The sequence below is a fragment of the Antedon mediterranea genome, chromosome 7 (genome assembly GCF_964355755.1).
Source record: "Antedon mediterranea chromosome 7, ecAntMedi1.1, whole genome shotgun sequence".
In the NCBI taxonomy this organism is placed as follows: Eukaryota; Metazoa; Echinodermata; class Crinoidea; order Comatulida; family Antedonidae; genus Antedon; species Antedon mediterranea.
This window is the reverse complement of record NC_092676.1, coordinates 23,470,382-23,494,111: the sequence shown is the minus strand read 5'-3', so window position 1 is coordinate 23,494,111 and position 23,730 is coordinate 23,470,382. Positions and strand designations below refer to the sequence as shown.

Genomic DNA, 23,730 nt, shown 5'->3' with positions numbered 1-23,730 from the left:
ACACTTTTTTTTTGTCAAAGTAGTTTGATAGCATAAACAGAGCTTTATATATTTCATTTCCTCTACATCCAAAATACTTTTCTAAGCCCACGCTACTAATATTTATTTAAAAAAATGAGCAATTCAAAAGTAATGAAAGATAAAATCGATTACAAAACCAGTTCCTGTATTGAATTTATTAACATTAATGATAAAAACAGCGTATTTGTTATAGTAGTAAATATTTATTACATTGCTTATAAAAAATGTAGTAATGACTTTATGATCTAGAATTATAAATAACTGTTAATTTACATTAAATATTACGTAAGTAGTTTATACGTTATACTCATGGCTGATTGGTTGTACACTATTATATAATAGTGATGTATTTAAAATACTAGCTCATATTTTAATACCGTTATCAGCGATTCCTATTAGTTAGGCTTTGAGGAGTTTTAAATAGGAATTTACACGGATTGGTCAAGAGATACAGTTTTATTTTTGTTAAAAATCATTTATAATGACAAAATATAATGCACACTTATAATGTCAGTTCACTCTATCCACTAAAATATAATCAAAAGTCGTGAGTGTATTTATGATAAAAACACGTCACGAAAAGAATACAAAAAAAAACAGAATTAGAAAAAGAAAGTTGTTCATTTGAAATTATGAAACAATGTTATTGATACGAATATGCAAAATGTTAAATAATATTAATGGTAAACTATTGTACAATAGAACAGGTACATCCCTATTCAGCGGAAACCCCTATTAGGGGGCACTTTCCTCTTAAGCAAATGAGGGGCAATATATGTATTAACACTAAACCCAACCCCTATTCAGGGAACACCCTTATTAGAGGACACTTTACCTTAAGCAAATGAGGGGAAATATATGTTTTAACACTAAACCCAACCCCTATTCAGGGAACACACTTATTAGAGGACACTTTACCTTAAGCAAATGAGGGGCAATATATGTTTTAACGCTAAACCCAACCCCTATTCAGGGAACACCCTTATTAGAGGACACTTTCCCTTAAGCAAATGAGGGGCAATATATGTATTAACACTAAACCCAACCCCTATTCAGGGAACACCCTTATTAGAGGACACTTTACCTTAAGCAAATGAGGGGAAATATATGTTTTAACACTAAACCCAACCCCTATTCAGGGAACACCCTTATTAGAGGACACTTTACCTTAAGCAAATGAGGGGCAATATATGTTTTAACGCTAAACCCAACCCCTATTCAGGGAACACCCTTATTAGAGGACACTTTACCTTAAGCAAATGAGGGGCAATATATGTTTTAACGCTAAACCCAACCCCTATTCAGGGAATACCCTTATTAGAGGACACTTTCCCTTAAGCAAATCAGGGGCAATATAATGTTTTAACGCTAAACCCAACCCCTATTCAGGGAACACCCTTATTAGAGGACACTTTACCTTAAGCAAATGAGGGGCAATATATGTATTAACACTAAACCCAACCCCTATTCAGGGAACACCATTATTAGAGGGACACTTTCCCTTAAGCAAATGAGGGACAATATATGTATTAACACTAAACCCAACCCCTATTCAGGGAACACCATTATTAGAGGGACACTTTCCCTTTAAGCAAATGAGGGGAAATATATGTATTAACACTAAACCCAACCCCTATTCAGGGAACACCATTATTAGAGGACACTTTCCCTTTAAGCAAATGAGGGGCAATATAATGTTTTAACGCTAAACCCAACCCCTATTCAGGGAACACCCTTATTAGAGGGACACTTTCCCTTTAAGCAAATGAGGGGCAATATATGTATTAACACTAAACCCAACCCCTATTCAGGGAACACCATTATTAGAGGGACACTTTCCCATTAAGCAAATGAGGGACAATATATGTATTAACACTAAACCCAACCCCTATTCAGGGAACACCATTATTAGAGGGACACTTTCCCTTTAAGCAAATGAGGGACAATATATGTATTAACACTAAACCCAACCCCTATTCAGGGAACACCATTATTAGAGGGACACTTTCCCTTTAAGCAAATGAGGGACAATATGTATTAACACTAAACCCAACCCCTATTCAGGGAACACCATTATTAGAGGGACACTTTCCCTTTAAGCAAATGAGGGACAATATGTATTAACACTAAACCCAACCCCTATTCAGGGAACACCATTATTAGAGGGACACTTTCCCTTTAAGCAAATGAGGGACAATATGTATTAACACTAAACCCAACCCCTATTCAGGGAACACCATTATTAGAGGGACACTTTCCCTTTAAGCAAATGAGGGACAATATGTTTTAACACTAAACCCAACCCCTATTTAGGGAACACCATTATTAGAGGGACACTTTCCCTTTAAGCAAATGAGGGACAATATGTATTAACACTAAACCCAACCCCTATTCAGGGAACACCATTATTAGAGGGACACTTTCCCTTTAAGCAAATGAGGGACAATATGTATTAACACTAAACCCAACCCCTATTCAGGGAACACCATTATTAGAGGGACACTTTCCCTTTAAGCAAATGAGGGACAATATGTTTTAACGCTAAACCCAACCCCTATTCAGGGAACACCATTATTAGAGGGACACTTTCCCTTTAAGCAAATGAGGGACAATATGTATTAACACTAAACCCAACCCCTATTCAGGGAACACCATTATTAGAGGGACACTTTCCCTTTAAGCAAATCAGGGACAATATGTTTTAACGCTAAACCCAACCCCTATTCAGGGAACACCATTATTAGAGGGACACTTTCCCTTTAAGCAAATGAGGGACAATATGTATTAACACTAAACCCAACCCCTATTCAGGGAACACCATTATTAGAGGGACACTTTCCCTTTAAGCAAATCAGGGACAATATGTTTTAACGCTAAACCCAACCCCTATTTAGGGAACACCATTATTAGAGGGACACTTTCCCTTTAAGCAAATCAGGGACAATATGTTTTAACGCTATAAAGCACAAACCCTGTTCATGGAACACGCTTTGTTAAGGTGACACTTTGAAGATGTCCCCTAATAGAGGGTTCTTATACTGCATTAATGTATAGAGAATAATACAAGTTAACGTATAACAAGACAGTTATCACAACAATCACTGCATCGCAAATAGATCTTTAAATATTTTTTTTAAAAAGCAATAAAAAATATAAATAAACCCAGAGCGACATTTATAGGAGAATAAATGTCTTAAATATTTAGTAAATATACAGTTTCCATATTATTATTGCTTTATATAATTTAATTAATAATCATAGTGTAAGTTTATATTTATATGATATTCATGCTAAATATGTTAGGATATAACTTTTAAAAGTGTACATTGCATCCGTATCCCTTTAACATGAATTTAAATATTATAGTTTGATCGAATTTTACACTATAGATATACAAGAAAATATTGCATAGGAGGAGTGCGTTCCTTGTATTTAAATTACTGTATTGTAGTATACGCCCAAATTAGCTTAGGGGCTATAGCACAATTTGAAGTGGAGTTACACCATGTATACTTGTCCAAAGCCATGATTTTTTTATCATTTAAAAAAAACCAATTCTGATTATAGGCCTATGTTATTTGGCAATTATTTTAAACATGAATAGATAATTTATTTTTACGATGACAATTTCCGAAGAAACCATTGCTTGTGTTAGGTGTGTAGATTCGGCCTAGACAAGAGTTAGGATTTTAAAAACAATGTAGCTAGGGCAGTTTAGGGGTGGTAAAACGCCGTAATTTCTTTCTGAATTTGTAACTGAAATTTTACCAAACGAACTCACGAAAATGGAATGCTTTATTTGTGAACCTCGTTTAGGCCTACTTAATATAGAGAAATAATTGAGTTTATAAATAAATTGAAAAAAAAATATAAACTTTAATCCAATCGATACCAATGTCACACAAATTCTAAATAAAAGTTTAAAATGTGTTTTTTGCTTTAAAAAATGGCAAAAAAATATAAATCAAAATGTTGATGAATAAATCTTTGATAGTGTTAAATATATCAAGTCATGTCTAGCTGATTTATCGGTTTCACCGTCATACTTTACTCGTGGCTACAAATTGAATACATACACGTTTCAGCAATCCACAAAATCTCAAATTCATTCAAAAATCTGTACAACTTAGAACTAGACGACCGGACAGACCGACCGACCGTCATCTGGAATCATAACTGTTTTCGTCCGTTGGTGTTCTTAACAGAAATGAACCCATAGTTTCACACCAGCGCGTCCTTACTGGTAACTTTTCAAGAAAGATCTTTTTCTTTTTTTGCAATGACCAGTTATCGTCTGATTACACAGATGTTACATGTTCGGAAAAACTTCCAAATGGTGTCATCACGTGATTTCTAGCCAACATTTCACCTATAAAAATAAGACGAAATGAATGTTTAGAAATTTGGAGTTTTCTACCTTTTACGATATGATGGTGTGTTGGAAGACTTGGAAAGATAGTTTTATAACAGTTGACATTGACATTGCCCTAGGGTATGGCGAGTGATCTAGAATTGGCAATGGTTAACATTAATTAAGTATAGATCATTAAACTATTAAAGACCTTTGCAAAATCAATCAAATCTGCCAAGTATATTAGAATATTGTAATAATAAATATGATTTGTATATATACACACTGCGATATACACAATCTTAGCATTTGTATTGTGTTGAACATTGGAAAGAAAGTAGTGGAACTTTTATTTTGTATAGGCTCAGGGAGGGATGGGGGGTTGTGTTTCAAGCACGTGTCGGGATGAATAGAATGCGAATCGGTAGGTAATGACGGTGTGCGTGCGCGGGACGTGATTACAGGTCTTATAAAAGGACGACGGCATGATGGCGAATGTATTTACACGATACGACTTTATGTGAAATGTATATATGGATATTTCATTACAATCTAAAACGTGCACTACAAAATAAAGTAGGAAAAGGCAGATTGAAACGTTTAAAATATAAAAGGTGTTCACTAACATAAAGTGCAGAATGTATAGAAAATCTTTTTTGACATTTACAATACAACGCGATTTTTGCTCGAATCGTGAACGATAAAATAATATGATCTAATAAAATTCATACATGTAGCATTATTGATGCTAATCTCTGAATTTAGGGTAGTCGTAGTATCATAGCGCAATTTTATGTGTATATTCGTTACGCTTGTGTACTGTGGTACAATTTAAATACGCAACAATTTATTGGGCATGACCAATGGCATTAAACCTAGAAATATAACAGAACCATATGGTTTTCAGTATTTGAATTGTGTACTTCATGGTATTTTCCATATGGACCGTGACACTGAATTATAGTAATTATTATATGATTACATCCTTGTATCAACATTTCAACCTAAATATCACTGCGTTCGTATAAACAAACTCGTTTATGAATACACAATAAGGCAATAAGGTCAGAAAAATTAATTATTAAATATGGTAAAATATTTACGGTACCGTTACTTCACAATTAAGAATATATCGATTTTTAAATGTCACATGTATTTGTGCATGCTGAAATAGTTTTTAACAAAATCCGTGTAAGCCAAATAATTCGATATTTGAAATATTTTATATCGAATTATTTGTAGCTAGTAATATTACCTTTATTGATGGATTTTACCTCTACGTGAAACTTGCATAGCAGCATTTATTAATATATATGGCTTATTATATACAGTGGAATCGATGTTCGTATAAGTCTCGATGAGGGCTTGTCGGGGTTTTATCGTAGCCATAAGCTTAAAGCTCTGTCTACACTATCAAACTAGTGTGACAAAAAAAGTGTGATGTGCCCAAGTATGGTAGTGATATGACATCATCATGTTCATATTTTTTTTGTCACATAAACTTTGATAGTGTAGACAGAGCTTTACGCGTGTGTTTTCATAAAAATCAAACATTTTGGTTAATACGCATGGATGATTATTTTTCTGTACGCAATGACGTCGTGCTAGATTATAATAATAATTTCACTTTTCCATTTGATACCCTTATAAGGCCAAATTATTCAGAAGAAACAATTAAGGGGACAAGTTTGCTGGGTCCCGAATGTGTCTCCTAGCTGCCGTAAATCGTAGCAATGCATGTTGAAGCTAATTATACTGTAATAATCGTAATTAAGTTTGGTCATGTGACGACTAATACATATTTCGCCGAAAATGCGCAGTCATTTACGCGCGCGTGACCGCTCGTGCGTGCTCTCATCTGCATTAATGTATTTCATGTTGCTGCTTTCAACGTCATGGAAAGTAATCAAAACGTATTGTCTGTGGGACGATAATTATATATGTTCGGAATATAGAACTTTCATGCCTCGAGGCATGTATACAAAATATCAATTCTGACAGAGTCCAATTCATAAGAAAATGCTGAATCAGAAATACAGCGCTCTATACGTGATTATTGTTTCAATCATTTTGTATTGAACCAGTTGGCGGGCAGTCAGTTTATTGTAAAGTAAACCCCGAAAAAAAAGTTAAAAGCTTGTTTCCCACTAGGACGAAACTCAACACAAGTAATTGACCAATCACGATGAGATGATTTGCGCTTAAGCTTGGTTCCCACTGGGCGAACCCGCTGGGCGAAACGCTTGCGTAGCGTCTTACGTCGTTGCGGTTTATGTCCTTGCGTTGCGTCTTAGTGGGAACAAAGCTTCACGTCCTTGAACAGAGCTTTAGCGTAAAGTTATACCTAATTTATATATTTTGAGAAATTTTGTGTTGGTCTAAAGCCTATTTGCGTCTAGATAAGGTTTTGTTTGCGCACGGTACGATTACATTGCCGTTTTGGGAAACAATTTTTGATAGTTTACACGAGTGACCGTGCCAAATAGTTCCCCCTTTGGGAACCCTTGAGTTACATGCATCACACTAAAGTGAACCTGTTACCATGCAATGAATATACATGCGGTGAAAAATGGGAACGGCTATGCAGTGCGATGTGCGCCATCATCGTTTGTAGACTCAACACCTCTTCCTGATGCGATGCTCTGTCGAATGTTGACCGCCGAAGCTGCACTTTGATCACTATCACGTCTGAATTCGTCATCATCGTCTACTACTGGCTCCCATTTGTGACGTAGCAAGCCCGTATCCTCGTTCATCCATTCCACATCGTCTTGCTCTTCCAGTGAAGAAGGTGATCGGAGTGTGGCATTTGGCATCCGTTTTTCGCCTTGACTGATAGCGTATAACTTTTGTGATACATCTTTACCAACACAAGTCTGCATAACCACTTTCATGAAAGGTTCTCTTTTAAGGAAGGATTCTAACTTTCTTCTTGACCACTGGACGTATCGACAGTCTTCGTCAGCAGTAATAGTTACCTAGAACAAGAAAAGAACTATCAAGCATCATAACAACCATGTTCCTTCCCAGTCAGTTAAATTGTCACTGTTTAGAGAGGTTCTTAAATACTATCTACACAGACGGTTTCCTTTTTATTAGGAACCTAAACTTCTGTTTGTAAACTGCAAGACTAGACTTATTTTGTCATCTACATGATAACACCATCCTGGTTCACAAACATCAGTATACTAGTTTGCCAAGAAGGTACGGCGTAACTTTTGCAAACTAGTTTTGTCAATTGGTATACACCAACAATTTTTGCCGAAACCTGAGTTTGCAAAGTTTGCTAATGTAAACTTTGTTCGCAAACTCCAAGTTTATCAAGGGAAGTGTTCCAAAGGTTACTAGTGTCAGTTGACAAACTTAACCTCTGTCTAGACTCAAATTGGAGTGAGATGTGCCCAAATATGGTAGTGATATTTCCATATATAGGCACATCTTTTTTTACATACAGTTTGCTAGTGAAGACAGAGCTTAAGCCTCGTGTACACTAGCAAACTTTATCGAACTTTTGTTTGCAAACTCTGAATTTGCCACTTGTGAAGGACCGCGACTGCCAAGTAGGTCTACCAGTTGATTTGCTGAGTTCGCAAACCTCAGCAAACTACATTTGTCAAGAACGTGCACGGCCTAACTTCTGCAAACTAGTTTCCTGCAGCTTGCTGTCATTTATCATCTAGTCTACACTAGCAAACTTTGTAAAACTTTCTTTCCAAACTCGTAGTTTGTTCAAATTTTCAAATTAAAATTGGCTAGTGTAGAGAGCTTTACCTGAAATGTCCGTTTAGTTCCATCAGTTGCTAACCATTCCGGTGAATCTACGAACTGCCCAGGTCTTATATAGTGTAGAAATACATCTCCATGAGTCACACACATTCTGAAATAAAGTAGTATTTCTATTTAACAACCAAAAATAGGTATGAAATTTAAATGATGTGAATGATGTATATATATAGCGCCAATTCCAAAAAAATCCTGAAATTTGCTCAATAAATGAGTTTTTAAACTACTCTTAGATAATTTCACTCACTTAGAGTCAAAAGTGGATTCCATAGAGAAGAAATTGTTATCATTGCATGTTTCCTGTTGATAACTGATCTGAACCTGTCTATACTAGCATCACACTAACAAACTTTAATTTTGAAACTTGAGCAAACACCGAGTTTGGCAATAACATGTTGCAAAGATTTGAGTGTAGATCAGTCGACACATTTGGGCAAACTGCAGAAATCTAATTTGCAGAAGTGTGCCATAATCTTGACAAACTTTGCTGGAATTTATAACTTCTGCAAATCACAGTTTTGTAGTCATGTGACATTACAGGTAGACAAAAATACAGCCATTAACATAGTCTGAGAACCTTTCCAAATATTGGAAGTTTGCAAACAAATGTTTGGTAAAGTTGTCTAGTGTAGACTGGCTTAGGTAGATCATGGAGAAATAAGTTCCCCATGGGTCAATTATTTCCTCTGTATAGTCTTCATTTTGTCGAAGTTGGCCTGTCATACACTACTATTGATCTACTGTGCGTATAGAATTACTGAAGCAAACTGTGACACTTTATGACGCCTTAATTAGGTAAATTAGTGACGTGTGCATTAATTGCAACTCCCCATGGTATGTTGTCGTGCTTCAACTTCAAATAAATCACAGACGATGTCAAATATATTCGGTGGTAAACGAACATTTGCCGGCTAACGAGGATTGATGATACAAGAATTATTGTGGAAACATACTATTATTCTTATAAAACTGTACAACTGTGTTAAGGTTACACACACTGATGGTTGTGGATGACATAATGATGGTTATACAAAATTATATATTATTTGAAATGTAGTACGCTTATAGAATCTTCTTGTGTTACGGCTAGACCTAGTCTAGGTTCTAGACAGATTTTTGACTTAATATTAGTAAAAAGATAAACATTTTGGCATATATGGCGTTTCATACGTATACTACTTGAGCCCGTAAACTGTAGTTTTAGGACGAAAATCGAAACGCCGATTGTTGGGACTAACATAAAAAATACAATAACTACAAACTTGGGGAAAGTCTAAGTCTTACCTGAAACTTGTATATAATAAGAATTCATTAAATGTTCATGATTATATAAGGCCTAGATGATGATTTCATAATGGTTATCCAGAAATGTAATTTCAAACAGATTTATTATAATTAAACACCTGTCCACTGCAGACAGCATTCTGTGTTATATCTTTTTTTTTCAAATAGGCGTACCGTCGTTCGAAAACGTAAAGCCGACAACACAAGCAGTAAAACTATATTTCATCTAATTTTATTTGAGAATGGTTATAAGTTAGGACTCTTTTTCACCAAATGCCTAATTGGCAAATTGTTGAAATGAATGTTGTTTCTATGCCAGGTTCTGTGTGTATCTGTATTGTGTATTCTTTATTCTTTATATCAAACCAACAGTGTAAAACACCAATAACAGGTTGAAAATAAAAACTAAACTATAAAAAATGAGCCAATATAAATATATACAAATTAAAAAGAAAATTTAAATAATTTCATTAATAATACATTTAAATTGAGAAAAATTACAGTTAAAAATATCTAAAGAATTATTTTTATGTGTATGTGTATTTGTGCCATTCTTAACTTCACTTTAAACCCAAAGTTTTTCTGAACTAGAAATAGATGCCATGTGTTGCGTCTGAGGTGTATTTAAACACTCTAAATCATGCGTATTATACTTTGACTTAAGCTTGTTTTTGTAATGGAAAACATTTGACTTAATGTTTTGTTACATATATATTTATTCATATACATTTCCAGCCTTCCACTTTTGAACTTCATGTCCTATTCATACAACCATGTAGTCCTTCCATGATACGACTCATTGACTTATGACTTAAGTCCTTACAAATCCATCAGCCTAAACTCTATAGAGATTTCTAATTCTTTTATAGTTCCGAGCTAAATGACATTTATCTATTTTTAAGATTACTAAAATGTAACCATGTGAGTCCTAGCATGTTTATTTTTATATCTGCATATTGTTATTATTTTAATACTTAATCAATATCCTAGCAAATATAAATTAACATTTTCTACATAAAATTATCTTGGCGTAGTTGTTTAAACGTTAAACTGTAAGCCTATTCGCGTAATTTTCATTTTGATCACTTCTCAAACGCGCGTACGTACGGCAAACACAAAGTTTACGCGCGCGTACAAAAAGCTGTACTATGTTATCAACTGTTGAACTTGCGCACCAAATTGATTGTTTCGCCTTGGGGTTGTTGCTAGTTAATTATTGCCCTTTATATCATCCCAAATACGTTAGTATTTCACATTACACATTGTATACACATGGTAACAGATGTAATGTGTTAAAACAAACGTGTATGTAACCAAGGAAATTATTATCTAAAAGATCATTATATAAAGAAGCGCTTGTTTGGACTGAAATTACATCGTTATACATTACTATAGTATCACACAGCTTAATCCTATTAAATGACATGAGTACCCAACAGCTGAATTCATTATTCGTTTTATCGATTAATTAATGTTTGGTGTTTTACAAAATATAGCCTCGAGAGTGCTTAACAAGCTAAATTAGTGTAATGACTGGCCGCTCTCAATGGGTTTACATTACTGCTGTTAACACAATATCTACTTGGATGCTGTAACAACGAGGTGCACACATGGCGTTCTCTTGTACTTTTTGTGTTTTAAAGTGTTCCATGCTTGTTTTCGTCTGCTATTCGAGCCATAGCACCTGGTTGTCTGCCCAGCAAGAGAGAACCGCACCAAAAAAAGCTTTCCATATTTGGAAATCATTTCTTCACATCATGGCTTACTGATTTGTCTTACACTAATTGCTTTTTCGAATTGTAATTATCAATTTCATACAATTTAATATTTCATATGCATAATACAATCTCTGTGGAAAGAAATTATCATATCTACATAATTATTTGGACACGTTTGATCTCATATCGGTTGTATGGTCTCTGAATCATGTGCGCCCAGAGACAGCCTAAAGATTTAGAAGTGGATAATGACATGCGTAGCATACCATCTTATGCTGCGAGCACTAATTATGTATTCAAGCAGGAATATCATTTATTGATTGTCATTAGCAGACATATAAAATAGATAATAGGTCTATGCAAATGCGACATCGTATAAATGGAGAAACTTGCTAGTCGACCTATTCAGATATAGTTTATAGGATCATGTATTGGATATTTTAAACACAAATATTTTAGGTTTTTATTTTAAATTGCTACCGTAGCGAATCAAATTTAGGCCTAACTGTACTTTTATTTAAAAAAAAAATGTCATGACCCATCTTTGTGACCGGAGTGGGTGTGACCCTAGTAACGACGGGTCGACGGTCGACTCTAAACGTATTGGTATCGACACGTTACCGAATGGGATAGTGATGTGTATACATGCACTGAATAATGACGTGCGTGTGTAAACTATACGTCATTTTTAATACTGTATAATATCGTAATTTAAACAAGAAATATTTCCTACAAAAAACGCTGCTCGCTTATTGAAAAATATTTTTTATTTCAAATGTTTTTGAATGTGTCGTTTTATTGTCACATAGGCCTAATAGTTTTTACCTGAAAATGTAATTTAAAGCAACAAATACTTAAATTGTCTGTCAGACAATGGTTTTGGGGTTTCTTTTCTCTTTTTATATGTGAATAAATATTATTTTTTTGTTAGAAGTGAATACTCCATTTCTGTCACTTTAGTTAATTGTATTGCTAAGGTGAAGTCTGGGGGTCACTTCATCACCCTAGATATTTCAAGTTTGAAGTATCCTATTACAAACACAAACTTTAATGGACTGTTTTGATAATAATTCAATGAATATCTGACAGTGAATTTACAGTCAAAAGTCAGTATTACAGTCAAATGGAACTCATAAATACCAGAAATGCTTTGGGAGTTGTACTTTTAGCATGTCCTAATAGACTCTTTTCCCAGACGTTTTTGGGTCTAGCAGCTGGATATCTATAAATTATAGTGGAGTTTCCATTTTCTAAAAAATGTCGTCCTTAGAACTATAACTGCTGCTTGCTTTAGCTTCTGATTGAGTAGTCCTAATGGGACGTAGCAGGCTAGAGCAGCAGCGTGAAAAACTACGGTATCTGAGCACAACACTTTTAAGAGCCAAGCATCATGATAGCAATTGTCAGTAATACGATAATGATAAAATTACATCACTGAATGGGATAGTGACGTGTATACAGGCACTGAATAATGACGTGCGTGTGTAAACTAGGGTATACGTCATTTTTTAATGCTGTGTATATCGTAATTTAACTACGGTATCTGAGCACAAAACAAAAGAGCCAAGCATTATGATAGCAATTTTCAGTCAATACGATAATGATAATGAACATTCTCATGTCCAGAACCAAATTTTTTTGTCGAATTTACATATGTAACTCTTGACAGATACATGGATAAGTATCGATATATCAGTGTTGAGTTACAAGACATGACAGGCCTTCACCTGCCAACATGGTTCACCCTGCTGCATTGACCGCGCTTGAGATTTCAAGAATGCACTGTAGGCTAAAGTACACCTAAAAGAAGACATAGAGTTGAAATTGCAGATAAATGAGAACATATTAAGAAAAGTATAAAGTTGAATGTGATTGAATTCGATTGTTTTTTCTATAACTATACTAATATGATTGTTCAAACGAGATTAGCGACGCAACACACTGCCGAATTCCGCTTACATATGTATTGTCCCTCAAAAACATGAAAAATGAAGATTAATTAAATCAGATTTTGAATAGTTTATGTTTTCACTTATAATATAACACAATAAATGGTTAAATTTAACCAAAAAAAATGGCAGCCAATTTGACCATTTTTTGCTTTAAATTTCAGTTTTTTCAGGTAGGCCTAAATCAATTTTTGGTCATACAGTAGTGGATAACTACGGTATTATGTGACATTAAAATGGTATTTAAAAAAGGCGGACAATACATCTTTAATTTCGAATTAAACGAAATAACGAATTAGGGGCCTATATTGTTTAGATTAAATCGTTAACAATTGAACCAAAGGATCTAAAAACAATACATTTTGAAGTAAAAATATTATTGAATCTATGGTTCTTTCAAACAAAAAAATACTGCAAATGTTGAATATATCATTAACATGCACTATCATGTGATTATGTGTGGGTGTTTTAATGAGTTGAGATTAATGTTACAACCGAATTTAATTAGTCTACACATTATGCCAATTTGATGATTTTTACAAAAGGATAGGTTGATGTTTTTTTAAGTTATTCAATGCTATCTGGAAATAGAACGATTTATAGAATTGTCGAGAACGGCTCTAATTGCGGCGTTATTAATACTGCGTACTTAATGTTTTCGTTAATCCTTCAATGTAGGCCGAGAGATCGTCGGCGAGAAACTTTATTGCATAAAAATAATTAGCAGATAAAGCATTATAAATAATGTATAAAATGACATAATGTTTTTTAATTTCAATTCAATTATGAATATTATTGCAGACAATAAATGAAATATTGATTTTTATTTAACGTGTTCACCTTCTGAACTCCGAAATGAATTATTTATATGAATAGCCTACTGACAACGGAATCTATTTGAGACGGGATGGTTTGTATTGTTTTTTTTACGCGTGTGACACGTATCCGAGGATATCGCGACATACCCAGTTAGTCCTTTTCGCGAACAGCGCCGCCTATGTTGCTCTCGGTTGTACAAAATGAGAAGTATAGTTCTGTTCAAACGTTGACCGTAAGTGTTAAACATAATTACATTTCCCCCATTCGTTTCATGTTTACGGTATTTAATAGGGATGTCCACTGAGGAGGGGTTCTACTGCAATCCCTGCAGCTGTCACTATATAGGGCCCAACTGACTATTGCAAGTCATCTAGAAACGAGTATATCTGTATTAAACACTTTTAATAAACGTTATCTCTGTCAGTAGGTTCATATCGGGTAGAATTGACTTGAACAACATACAAAAAAAAAGTTAGGTGATGAAATTGTTGGCGACTGTATATCAAAGGAGAGTTGAAAATGGAGTGGAGATTCATGTTGTTACTCTTAGTTTCTCTCATCATTATCGAAATTTATTCCAGTCGCGCGCATGCGTAGTTTCAGTATCTCTCATTCCGTTTTATAATTAAGAAGACCTATACATGTCTATATAATATATACACATTAACGGTTTCTGCAAGCGAGAGTTTATTTACCCATTATGCTTACTTCAGGGTAACTTTCTTATTTAACTTTCCTAACTGAATCTATGCATTTGTATGTTATAAAGCCACTTCTAATAATGAAATACCAAAATATAGAACAAACGAGAAAGTCATTTCAGCAGACATTTCATTGCCGGAGTAAATGCACAGAACCCGTGGACTGGATATTTGTAGCCCGTGAAATGTCACTATCTAATTTAATCTGTGTTTAAGTTATAATGTTTTCCAGTTTTATATACAACATGGCTTTTGCATATCTCATACTATGCTTAAGGGATCTTCATTAACGTCTTTATTGGTCATGTTTAATTTGCTGCCTGACTGCCATGATTTATTTAATGGTTTTCGAAATATCGAAGCCAAAATCCAGTGTAAGTTTATGAAGACAGAGTGATAAATTGTATACTTATAACAGTATACAATGCTGGCATGACATTATTCATACAAAACCATTACATTTAGTTAAAGATGTATTGTCCCTTGAAACACAAAAAAATGAAGGTCAAAATATTCTAAATTTAAAGTGGCCATATCAAAGTAATATTAAAGTTATTCACTTTAAGTCGAAAATTTGAGCCAAAAACAACAAGTTTACGTAATTAACAGGTAAATTAGTTTGATGACATTTCATCTGGAAAATCGTCACGAGCGAAAGTAAACAAAGATTTCAAACCAGGAGTACGCATTATGCATATGCTAAATTAGGATTGTTTACAACTCGTCACGGTTAAGAAGGTATTTTCACACAGATCATGAGGAAGTTTTATGATTATGCATACAGAGTAGCCAAACAAGCGCGTTTCATTATGGGATATATTTTGATTGAAAACTTTGACTGGAAGTCAAAGTTATTTTTTTACCAAAAAAACGTCTGTATTTCAGTTAATTTTTTTTTTCCGAAAATTTTTTGGTGATAGTTAATAATTATTATGATACTTCTAAATGACCCACCTTTTTTCGAAATCTATTATTTTTTATTTTTTTTTGGAATTAGTCAAAGGGACAATACATCTTTAATTTCTCAATTGTAATAAACGCAATGTGCCTAGGGTATTGTTGTACACTTTACTACTATATATCGGCACTCGGAATACTCGCGTAAAAATTCAAGAGCTTCGCGAGTAGACCTTTTACACTTATGGCCATTATGCTTCATGCAATTAACGGATCCTTGCGAGTTTCACGAATATTTACACGCGGTGCTATAGTAACTGCCTATCATGTATATGGACTATAATATTGTAACTTTCGTTGCTTTCTTGCAGCCTGCATAGAACATGAACTCCTGGTCTTAAGCTCTGTCTACACTATTATTATGTGACAAAACAATGCGATGTGCTCATATGGACACGATGACGTCATATCACTACCATATTTGGGCACACGTCACACTTTATTGAAGCCCATGCTAATTTCATCTGGGTAGATGACTACCGATACTGATTTGTTAGCCTACCCTGAGATTGTGTTGAACACTATCATGAGAATAATAGGCTTATAATGTAACCCAACCTAACAGGCTATGTCAGCTTTATCCTAAAGCTCTGTCTAACACTATCAAACTTTATGTGACAACAAAATGTGATGTGCCCATATATGGACATGATGATGTCACTACTATATTTGGGCATATCACTGCCATATTTGGGCAATTTTCTGATAGTGTAAACAGAGCTTAAGCCAATCCCCATCACTTAATAAATAAAGAACAAGAATTTGCAAAGAAATTTGCGTGAAAAGTAAAACGCTAGCTCGTTAAAAAGCTAAACAAACCATTATTAAAGTTTAATTGTGGCACATTGAATATGCAATTATTTTAACAAATGTAATTATGGAATATTAATTATCATTTATATTAAACATTACTCATTGTAAACTAATGCGACGCATTCCGATTCGAGACCTGAGTAACTAATCGACACTTCATGGAACATGGCGCCGCAGATGATTATAACATTTTTTTTTAAAGTCTCTTTAAAAGAGTCAATGAACGCGTTTATTTTTTTTTTACAATTTTGATGAGTTAAGTGCTGTAACTGCTTATAGGTGCTTATAGTTATATTCTTCGACAATACTAAGTCACTTCGACACTATATATAATATTCCTATTTCAAACGTAAATTTGACCAATGACAAGCGACAGTTCGAATAATCCATCGCGTGTGATTGGTCAATTAACTTGCGCTGCAAGCGTTAACATTGCAGGTCAGTAGGCCTGGTGGATATAGCAACGTCCTGGATATGGTGTGCAAAATGCCAGCCTGTGAGACAAGGTTAATTTGATTTGTTAAGTTGTGTCAAAGTGTTTTAAATAACTATTTTTTCTCATTTAACTTTTTTTTCTGTCATGAAACGACGCCACAGTTTTTTGTTGTTAAGCTCTGTCTACACTATCAAATTGTATGTGACAAAAAAATGTGATGTGCTCATATATGGACATGATGTCATATCACTGCCATGTTTGGGTATATCACTACCATATTTAGGCACATCACAATTTTGTTGTCAAACTAGTTTGATAGTGTAGACAGAGGTTTAAACATGACGCAGTACAAAAATCGGCTGGCATTATTATCCGTATTGAAAACGACCATGCTAATTTATACAAGATAGTAAGCATAAACAACTTTAAAAACAAATTCATAATACAGTACTTGAAAGTATCATAATTTGTTCATGTGCTCTAGTTCTATAAAAAGCTCAGACATTATAGGGTTAACCTAATGAGCATTAATGGTATTATTGGCCAAAAGCTACATGTATAAACGCAGGGGTTGGTTCAATTCTCCGTGTGACTCTGTCACTGTCTCTGTGTCTTTTTCAATGAATATCAATTTGCATTTCAATATTATATGAATAAATTGTTCGTCAGAAACATGACACCCGATGTATGTTGAGAATACGGATAGAAGGGTACATTGATAATAAGATATGTCTGTACATTTATCAAAATTTCAACATATTAAGAATTAGAATAATTAGCAATCTAATAAGGGACCGTGTTATAATCTAAAATATGTATTCATTCTATTTATTAATTGTCCAATTTGTTCAATCTGGTTAAATACCCAATTTAAATAATTATATAGAAATCCTTTAGTTATATTATATAACATCCGGGAAACCGATATTTGTATATATTCATAATAGCAATTGTCCCCTAAAGCTATCTAATATTAGTATCCTGTGATAAAATTAAAATGATAGCCTACTATAGTTATCCACGTGTTTAAAAGTCTGGATTTGTTGTTTCAAAACTAGGCCTTTACGTACGGGGCGCAGTTTGGAGCATTGCGAATTATTCAAAATAATACGTCGTATAGTATAGAACATGGAGTACTCCATAGACGTAATTCTATTATATGTAAGATAAGATAAGATAAACTGAATTGTCATGACCACAACAAGGCAAACATGAAATTTGTTTTTCCTTGATGCTTAAATTACACACGCAATACAGAAAAATATAACACTTAACAGTATTTTTATTTACGGTTTTATATTTATTACGGTATAGTCTGTACAAAATTATTGATGCCCTGCCCGAAATATATAATTACCCACATTAGTAATGTCCCGAATGGCGCCCCGTATTTACGTATGCGCCTCACATGATGTTTACAGTTGTAACTTTATCTTTTTAGAAGGCTACACAGTGTACTGAATGCAAAATGCATTTATTCATTGCATTCAATTTTTACGGTTTTTGAGCCATCGAATGTCGATTAATTCACATTCTGATAGAAATTATGAACCGCTTAAAATCTTATTTGTGTGCACGTACGCGATCCGTTGACAATTTATAGTTTTTCAATTTTTAGTTGATTTGCATTAACTGCTAATTCTTACATTGGAGTATTAGGATTGTTTTGTTTTATCCGATTGCATCCGGATTAAATAGGATTTATCTGACGTGTGAAACACCGAGTAACAATCAATCAAATCAATCACTGGGAAGGTTTAGACTACATTTAAAAATTATCCGCCATCTTGGATCCAAAATGGCGGCAAACTGTAGTTGATATTTTCGCAACTTTTCCATACACAAGGGTATCAAAATAGAGTGGGTATCTTTCCAGTAATAACGTTTATAAAAGTGTATTACGTATAGTGTGATGTGTTCATTCTTACTTCGTAGTTTTTTACGGATATTTATAAAAAATGAAACTAAGATTTCGTTCTTACTTTTCATTCATTTACTTATAATAATTATTCATTAGTTCAACAAACGCATTTTAAATTGTTTTTAATCACAATAATTTATTGATTATGCTAAACAATTTCTGTCAAATTAAATCCAAGTCTTACATATGAAAGGCCATCATCGTAATACACATTAGGATGACGTGCCAGCATAGGTACATATATCATTGATATTTATAAAAGTTAAAGACATGATTTTACATTTGAAATTTTTAAATTCAATCTTGTATAACCAATTTGTTTTATGACGATAGTTGCCTTCCATAAGTATGTAAAATTAACTTTCAATTTGACATTAAAGCCGAGATATTAAATCTAATACTTTAATGCATGGCTTTTGGCATGTGACGTAATGTTATAAGATGACAATTTCTATCATACAAATCGCTTACAATAAGTTACATACTAAATAACTGCAAATGATTGAATATAATGTAACCAAAATTAGTCAGAGAAAGCCATTACGTATGAAAAAGATGACAGTCGATTTAAGTAGTTTGAAAATATTGTGTTAGCTGCGATATCAACAAACACCATTTGTATGCCTACTCTTTAACACATGTCGTGATCTAACATTGTTTGCTGTGAAAACACTACCCAATAATGGCTCAGAACATTAAGTACGCTCTTGACTAAAATAGTGAAGTCAGGTTCTCTCGGGCTCCGGAGGCAAATATTTGAATTTTCCTTATAAATAAATACTAGACTGGTAGGCCTACACTGAATTACAGAGAGATATGTTTAAGTTTCCATATAAATAAATACTAGACTAGTAGGCCTTCACTGAGTTGTTACAGAGAGATAATAGTAGGACATGCCTTTTTATACATTTATATGATTTGGTAGATTGGCCTAAATTTGAATTACAAGAGTTAAATTCTGAATTAAATAATAATAAAACAGCTATGCTACAATAATGAATAGGTTTTTACGGGATTCTAGGCCAATCAAACGAAAAAATAAACTAGTGTTTTAGCTCTTCAAAATATTGTTTTTTGTTAATGTTAACCGTTAATGGTGCAGTTTTAGGATGGACGTGGGGTGTTTATCTATCCCAGGGATGTGGGTTCAATGTCCAAGCCTTCAGTGTTGTTATAGTCGTGCTTATTTATTCAGGATGGGGGTTCAAATCGTGTCATAGCCCAGAAAGGCCACATAAGCCTTTAATATTACCTTCTCATGTATTCATGTCGTGCCTTTGTAGGTCATTTAAGTATTAAGCCAATTACTTCTATTTTATAATCCAATCTAATTCATGTTATGATATTCCTGGGTTTCTCAATACTAATTAATAATTCTGCAAGATGACGTTAGTGTAGCCGCGTCACAGAGGTATAATTTTCAGTTAAACTTTTTTTTTAAAGTTAGACCTCCGAACTGTCAAACGAGTAATCGCTTCAGTACAACGTGAATTATGTATGCAAAATTATTCACGTTATTTTAACTTTTTTTTAATGAACGGACTTGCTGAAAGTCATATTTTAATTAGTACCGGTATTTACATTGTAAGCCTAATAGTAAAATTATTATTCTGATAAATACAATAATGTGTGTACGTTTGCGATTACACTACAAAGGGACACAACATTTGACGCGCGCGTTCAAATGCTGATAATGAAAATTGACGCGCGCGTTCAAATGCTGATAATGAAAATTGACGCGCGCGTTTAAATGCTTACAAATAGTGTTGTGCGCGTTCAAATGCTGACAACGGTGTGGCTTTAGTACGCGCACGTATTGTGCGCATACTACGCACGCGTCAACTTTCTGTTGTCAGTGGCAATGATGAAAGAGATTATATCATGATGAGGATACTAATGTTATTGTAATGATGGTAAAGTAAATCGTTGGTAGCTGATTTGCTTTCATTACGATAATTCGTATGTACAGTATGTTATTGATATACTGTAATGTAAGTAACATGTTAATGACATCAGTGCATTTGAGCACAACGTCAACATGAACAATACATGCATTACCTCAATTTGTAATCAATCATGCGCCATCAACGACAAATATTTTCTTTTTGAGTTCATATACAAATAAATCGATTATAACAATATACCAATGGTATTTTTAAATATCAATTGTAAAAATGATGACATTCAAACAAGAAATATTTAAGTATATAACCTCATAATACAAAACTATTTTTTCTCATCAACAAACGCACGCGCTGTTGTCATTAAGCGAATATTAGACAGAACATAACAGAAAGAAATCCTAATAATATCAACATTTCATCGGATGGAAGCATTTTGTCGTCTGATTGATGACTGGTGCACTTAACAAGTTCTGCTCTCCGGTAGATTAATGACTATGTGACGAACTGTACCGAGGAATTTATCTACTAATTGAGTCTATTGACCAAACAATATTTTGATTGATCGCGCGATGATGATTCTGGACGCGCAATATCGGTATAAAACGAAGCCGTGCTCAATTATTAAACAGTCATTCATTTCACACACAGCTCTCAGCTAGGCCTATTTGTAATCTATTAATAAATGTTAAAATAAGTTCATCTTATCGGCGTAATGTATAATGCATAAATAATTGTAACATCACAGTCAAACACCGGCGTAAAGTTGATGAATTGCAACTTATGGAAAATGTGTTATTTACGTTAGTCTTTGTGAGATATTATCTGTGCAGCGCGTAATATTATAATAGTATTAACTATATAAATTATGATGTTAAATTTAGGAAATATGGCAAAATTCTACCAACTGTTTAAAAAATACGTGACCAATAGACACCAAAATTAATTTATGGAAATTATATGTGGGCATTGAAACGATTGAAATAATGAATAATGAATATAAGAACAATCGATGATTATTAGGCCAAAATGAATAGATAGCGGATGCATCCATAATCAATCATACTTGTTGTATTTTTAATTAATTTAAATTACCTTACCAATACCAGAAATTAAAATATTTTTAATAAAAAAAATAATAATAATTATAAATAATAAAAATAAATTTGTACAAAAATGCACCAGATTGTTGTATTTTATCTCCATGGCATGGATATCATTGTCAAATTATGTAATACATGGAGCCTGTAGGTTGTTAGGCTTATGTGGCCGATGATAAGATTCACTGATATGGCACTTTTGCTTATAGTATGATCTTGACAGATAGAGTTTCAAGAATCGGCTGAAAAATGTACGAAAAGTGTATATACATAAATCATATATTCCCCTTGTTCGTTTCATGGGAAAGTGACTCCTTAGTATGGGTATCCCTTTAATAAAGGTGTCCATTTAATAGGGTGCCCCCCCCCCCCCACTAATAGGGGTGCCCCCATAATACAGGTTCCCCTTAATAGGTGTGCCCCCATAATACAGGTTCCGCCTTAATAGGTGTGCCCCCATAATAGAGGTTCCACCTTAATAGAGGTTCCCCCGCCCCTTAATAGAGGTTCCCCCTTTATAATAGGGTGCCCCCATAATCGAGGGGTTCTTACTCTAGTTGATTCTTACCTGCCAGATGATAGAATTGCAAGTTTGTTCCCAGCTTTTGTTTTACCTTCAAGTGCATAATGACCAGTAGCATCTATTTCGCAAAGTTCACCATAGTGATCTAACATCCGTTTATATTTTTGAATCGAAATATGAAACGGTTTAAAGAACTTTTCATGTAGTTCCATTATATCTTCATCTAGTTTTATAGGCCTCGTTATAAAAATCAAATAGGTCAATTGCAGAATGTTTATAACGAACGAAACTAAGCTCCAAGCAAAAAGGTCGGACCAACATAGCACCAGGCCTGCCCATAAAACGTGGAAGAACAAACCGATAACTAGGCAACAGCGAAGCCATAAAGCCCTGGCAATTCCTATGTTCGGGGTAGTCAAGTAACCTATAGTAAGGCAAAAACATCCTAAATGAAATAGGGAATTTTGTTTATCCCAATCCTCACAAGGCACCTTCGGCGAATTCAAATAAATCTCATCCTCCGCCATCGCGTTAACTACAACGTCCACCAAACACAGCTTCTAGTAAATTCCCTTTCAGTGACTAAAAAAAAATCTTCCGTGGTAATATCGTCCTCTCACGATTGCAGTCGATTCTTTCTCGTAGGTATGACCCCGTTGATTAGAGGCACAGTCCAGGTATCCGTAGCAACGAACTCAGCGTGAAATTATGGTGATGATGATCATGTTATATTTTAACATGAATGTTGAAGATACCACTGAGATACCTCTTTGCTCGATGACAAAAAATAGACAAATATCTCAAAATGACAACCGCGTGTATAACTGATAATAATACTGTTTTAATTAATTAAAAGTCATCATCCTGGAGGGTCTTAGCTCTGTAAATATTGTCTAAGTCGGTTAATTTCCAAACTTTCTACGTGTAGCGAGATTATCAGAGTGCAGAAAATAATCATATATTTCAACGTACACTATACAGCGAACCATCTGTCGAAGTGTATTGTAATTTTCAAGCATGTTAATTTTAAGACGAGCTAGGCATAGAGATTGCAGAGACTGAATATGTTATACAAACGTATCGGTCGCGTCAAAAAAAAAATTCGCAGATATTATCATAAACCATATAACATATAGTGTCTGTAATAGAATATTCGTTCCTTCGAAATTTATTATTGATAAAAATTTCGACAACCTCAGCTGAATGGAATGACAAGTATGAGATGACGTCACGATTCATCTTATTACAGCGAGTGTATTCGCTGACTGAGAGAAGGACAGCTACACAAACTGAAGTGTGGTGACGGAAAATTATAATATTTTTAGGATTTCTTATCTTAGTGTTATTCGTGCGGTAATAAATATATTTTGTGATTCGGCCCTACATTTTCATGATTATAGAAATAAATAGCTATAGTATTATCAATATACACGTAAAAGTAATTAATGATGTT

General features: G+C 34.0%; 1 protein-coding gene across 2 annotated transcripts; it reads right to left on the bottom strand.

Moving 5' to 3' along the window:
* Window positions 1-139: 139 nt before the first annotated feature.
* Window positions 140-23,256, bottom strand: LOC140054189 (popeye domain-containing protein 1-B-like). 2 transcript variants are annotated; one of them, XM_072099092.1, is made up of 4 exons: window positions 22,323-23,256; window positions 8,144-8,249; window positions 6,914-7,350; window positions 140-4,390 (listed from the first exon to the last, which is right to left on the bottom strand). In XM_072099092.1, exons 1-3 carry the CDS (start codon window positions 22,802-22,804, stop codon window positions 6,952-6,954), a joined length of 987 nt encoding a protein of 328 aa, XP_071955193.1. In that variant the 5' UTR covers window positions 22,805-23,256; the 3' UTR covers window positions 140-4,390; window positions 6,914-6,951. The 2 variants fall into 2 exon arrangements, with proteins under 2 accessions (XP_071955193.1, XP_071955192.1); XM_072099091.1 differs by having other exon boundaries at window positions 142-4,390; window positions 6,996-7,350; window positions 22,323-23,255.
* Window positions 23,257-23,730: the final 474 nt, after the last annotated feature.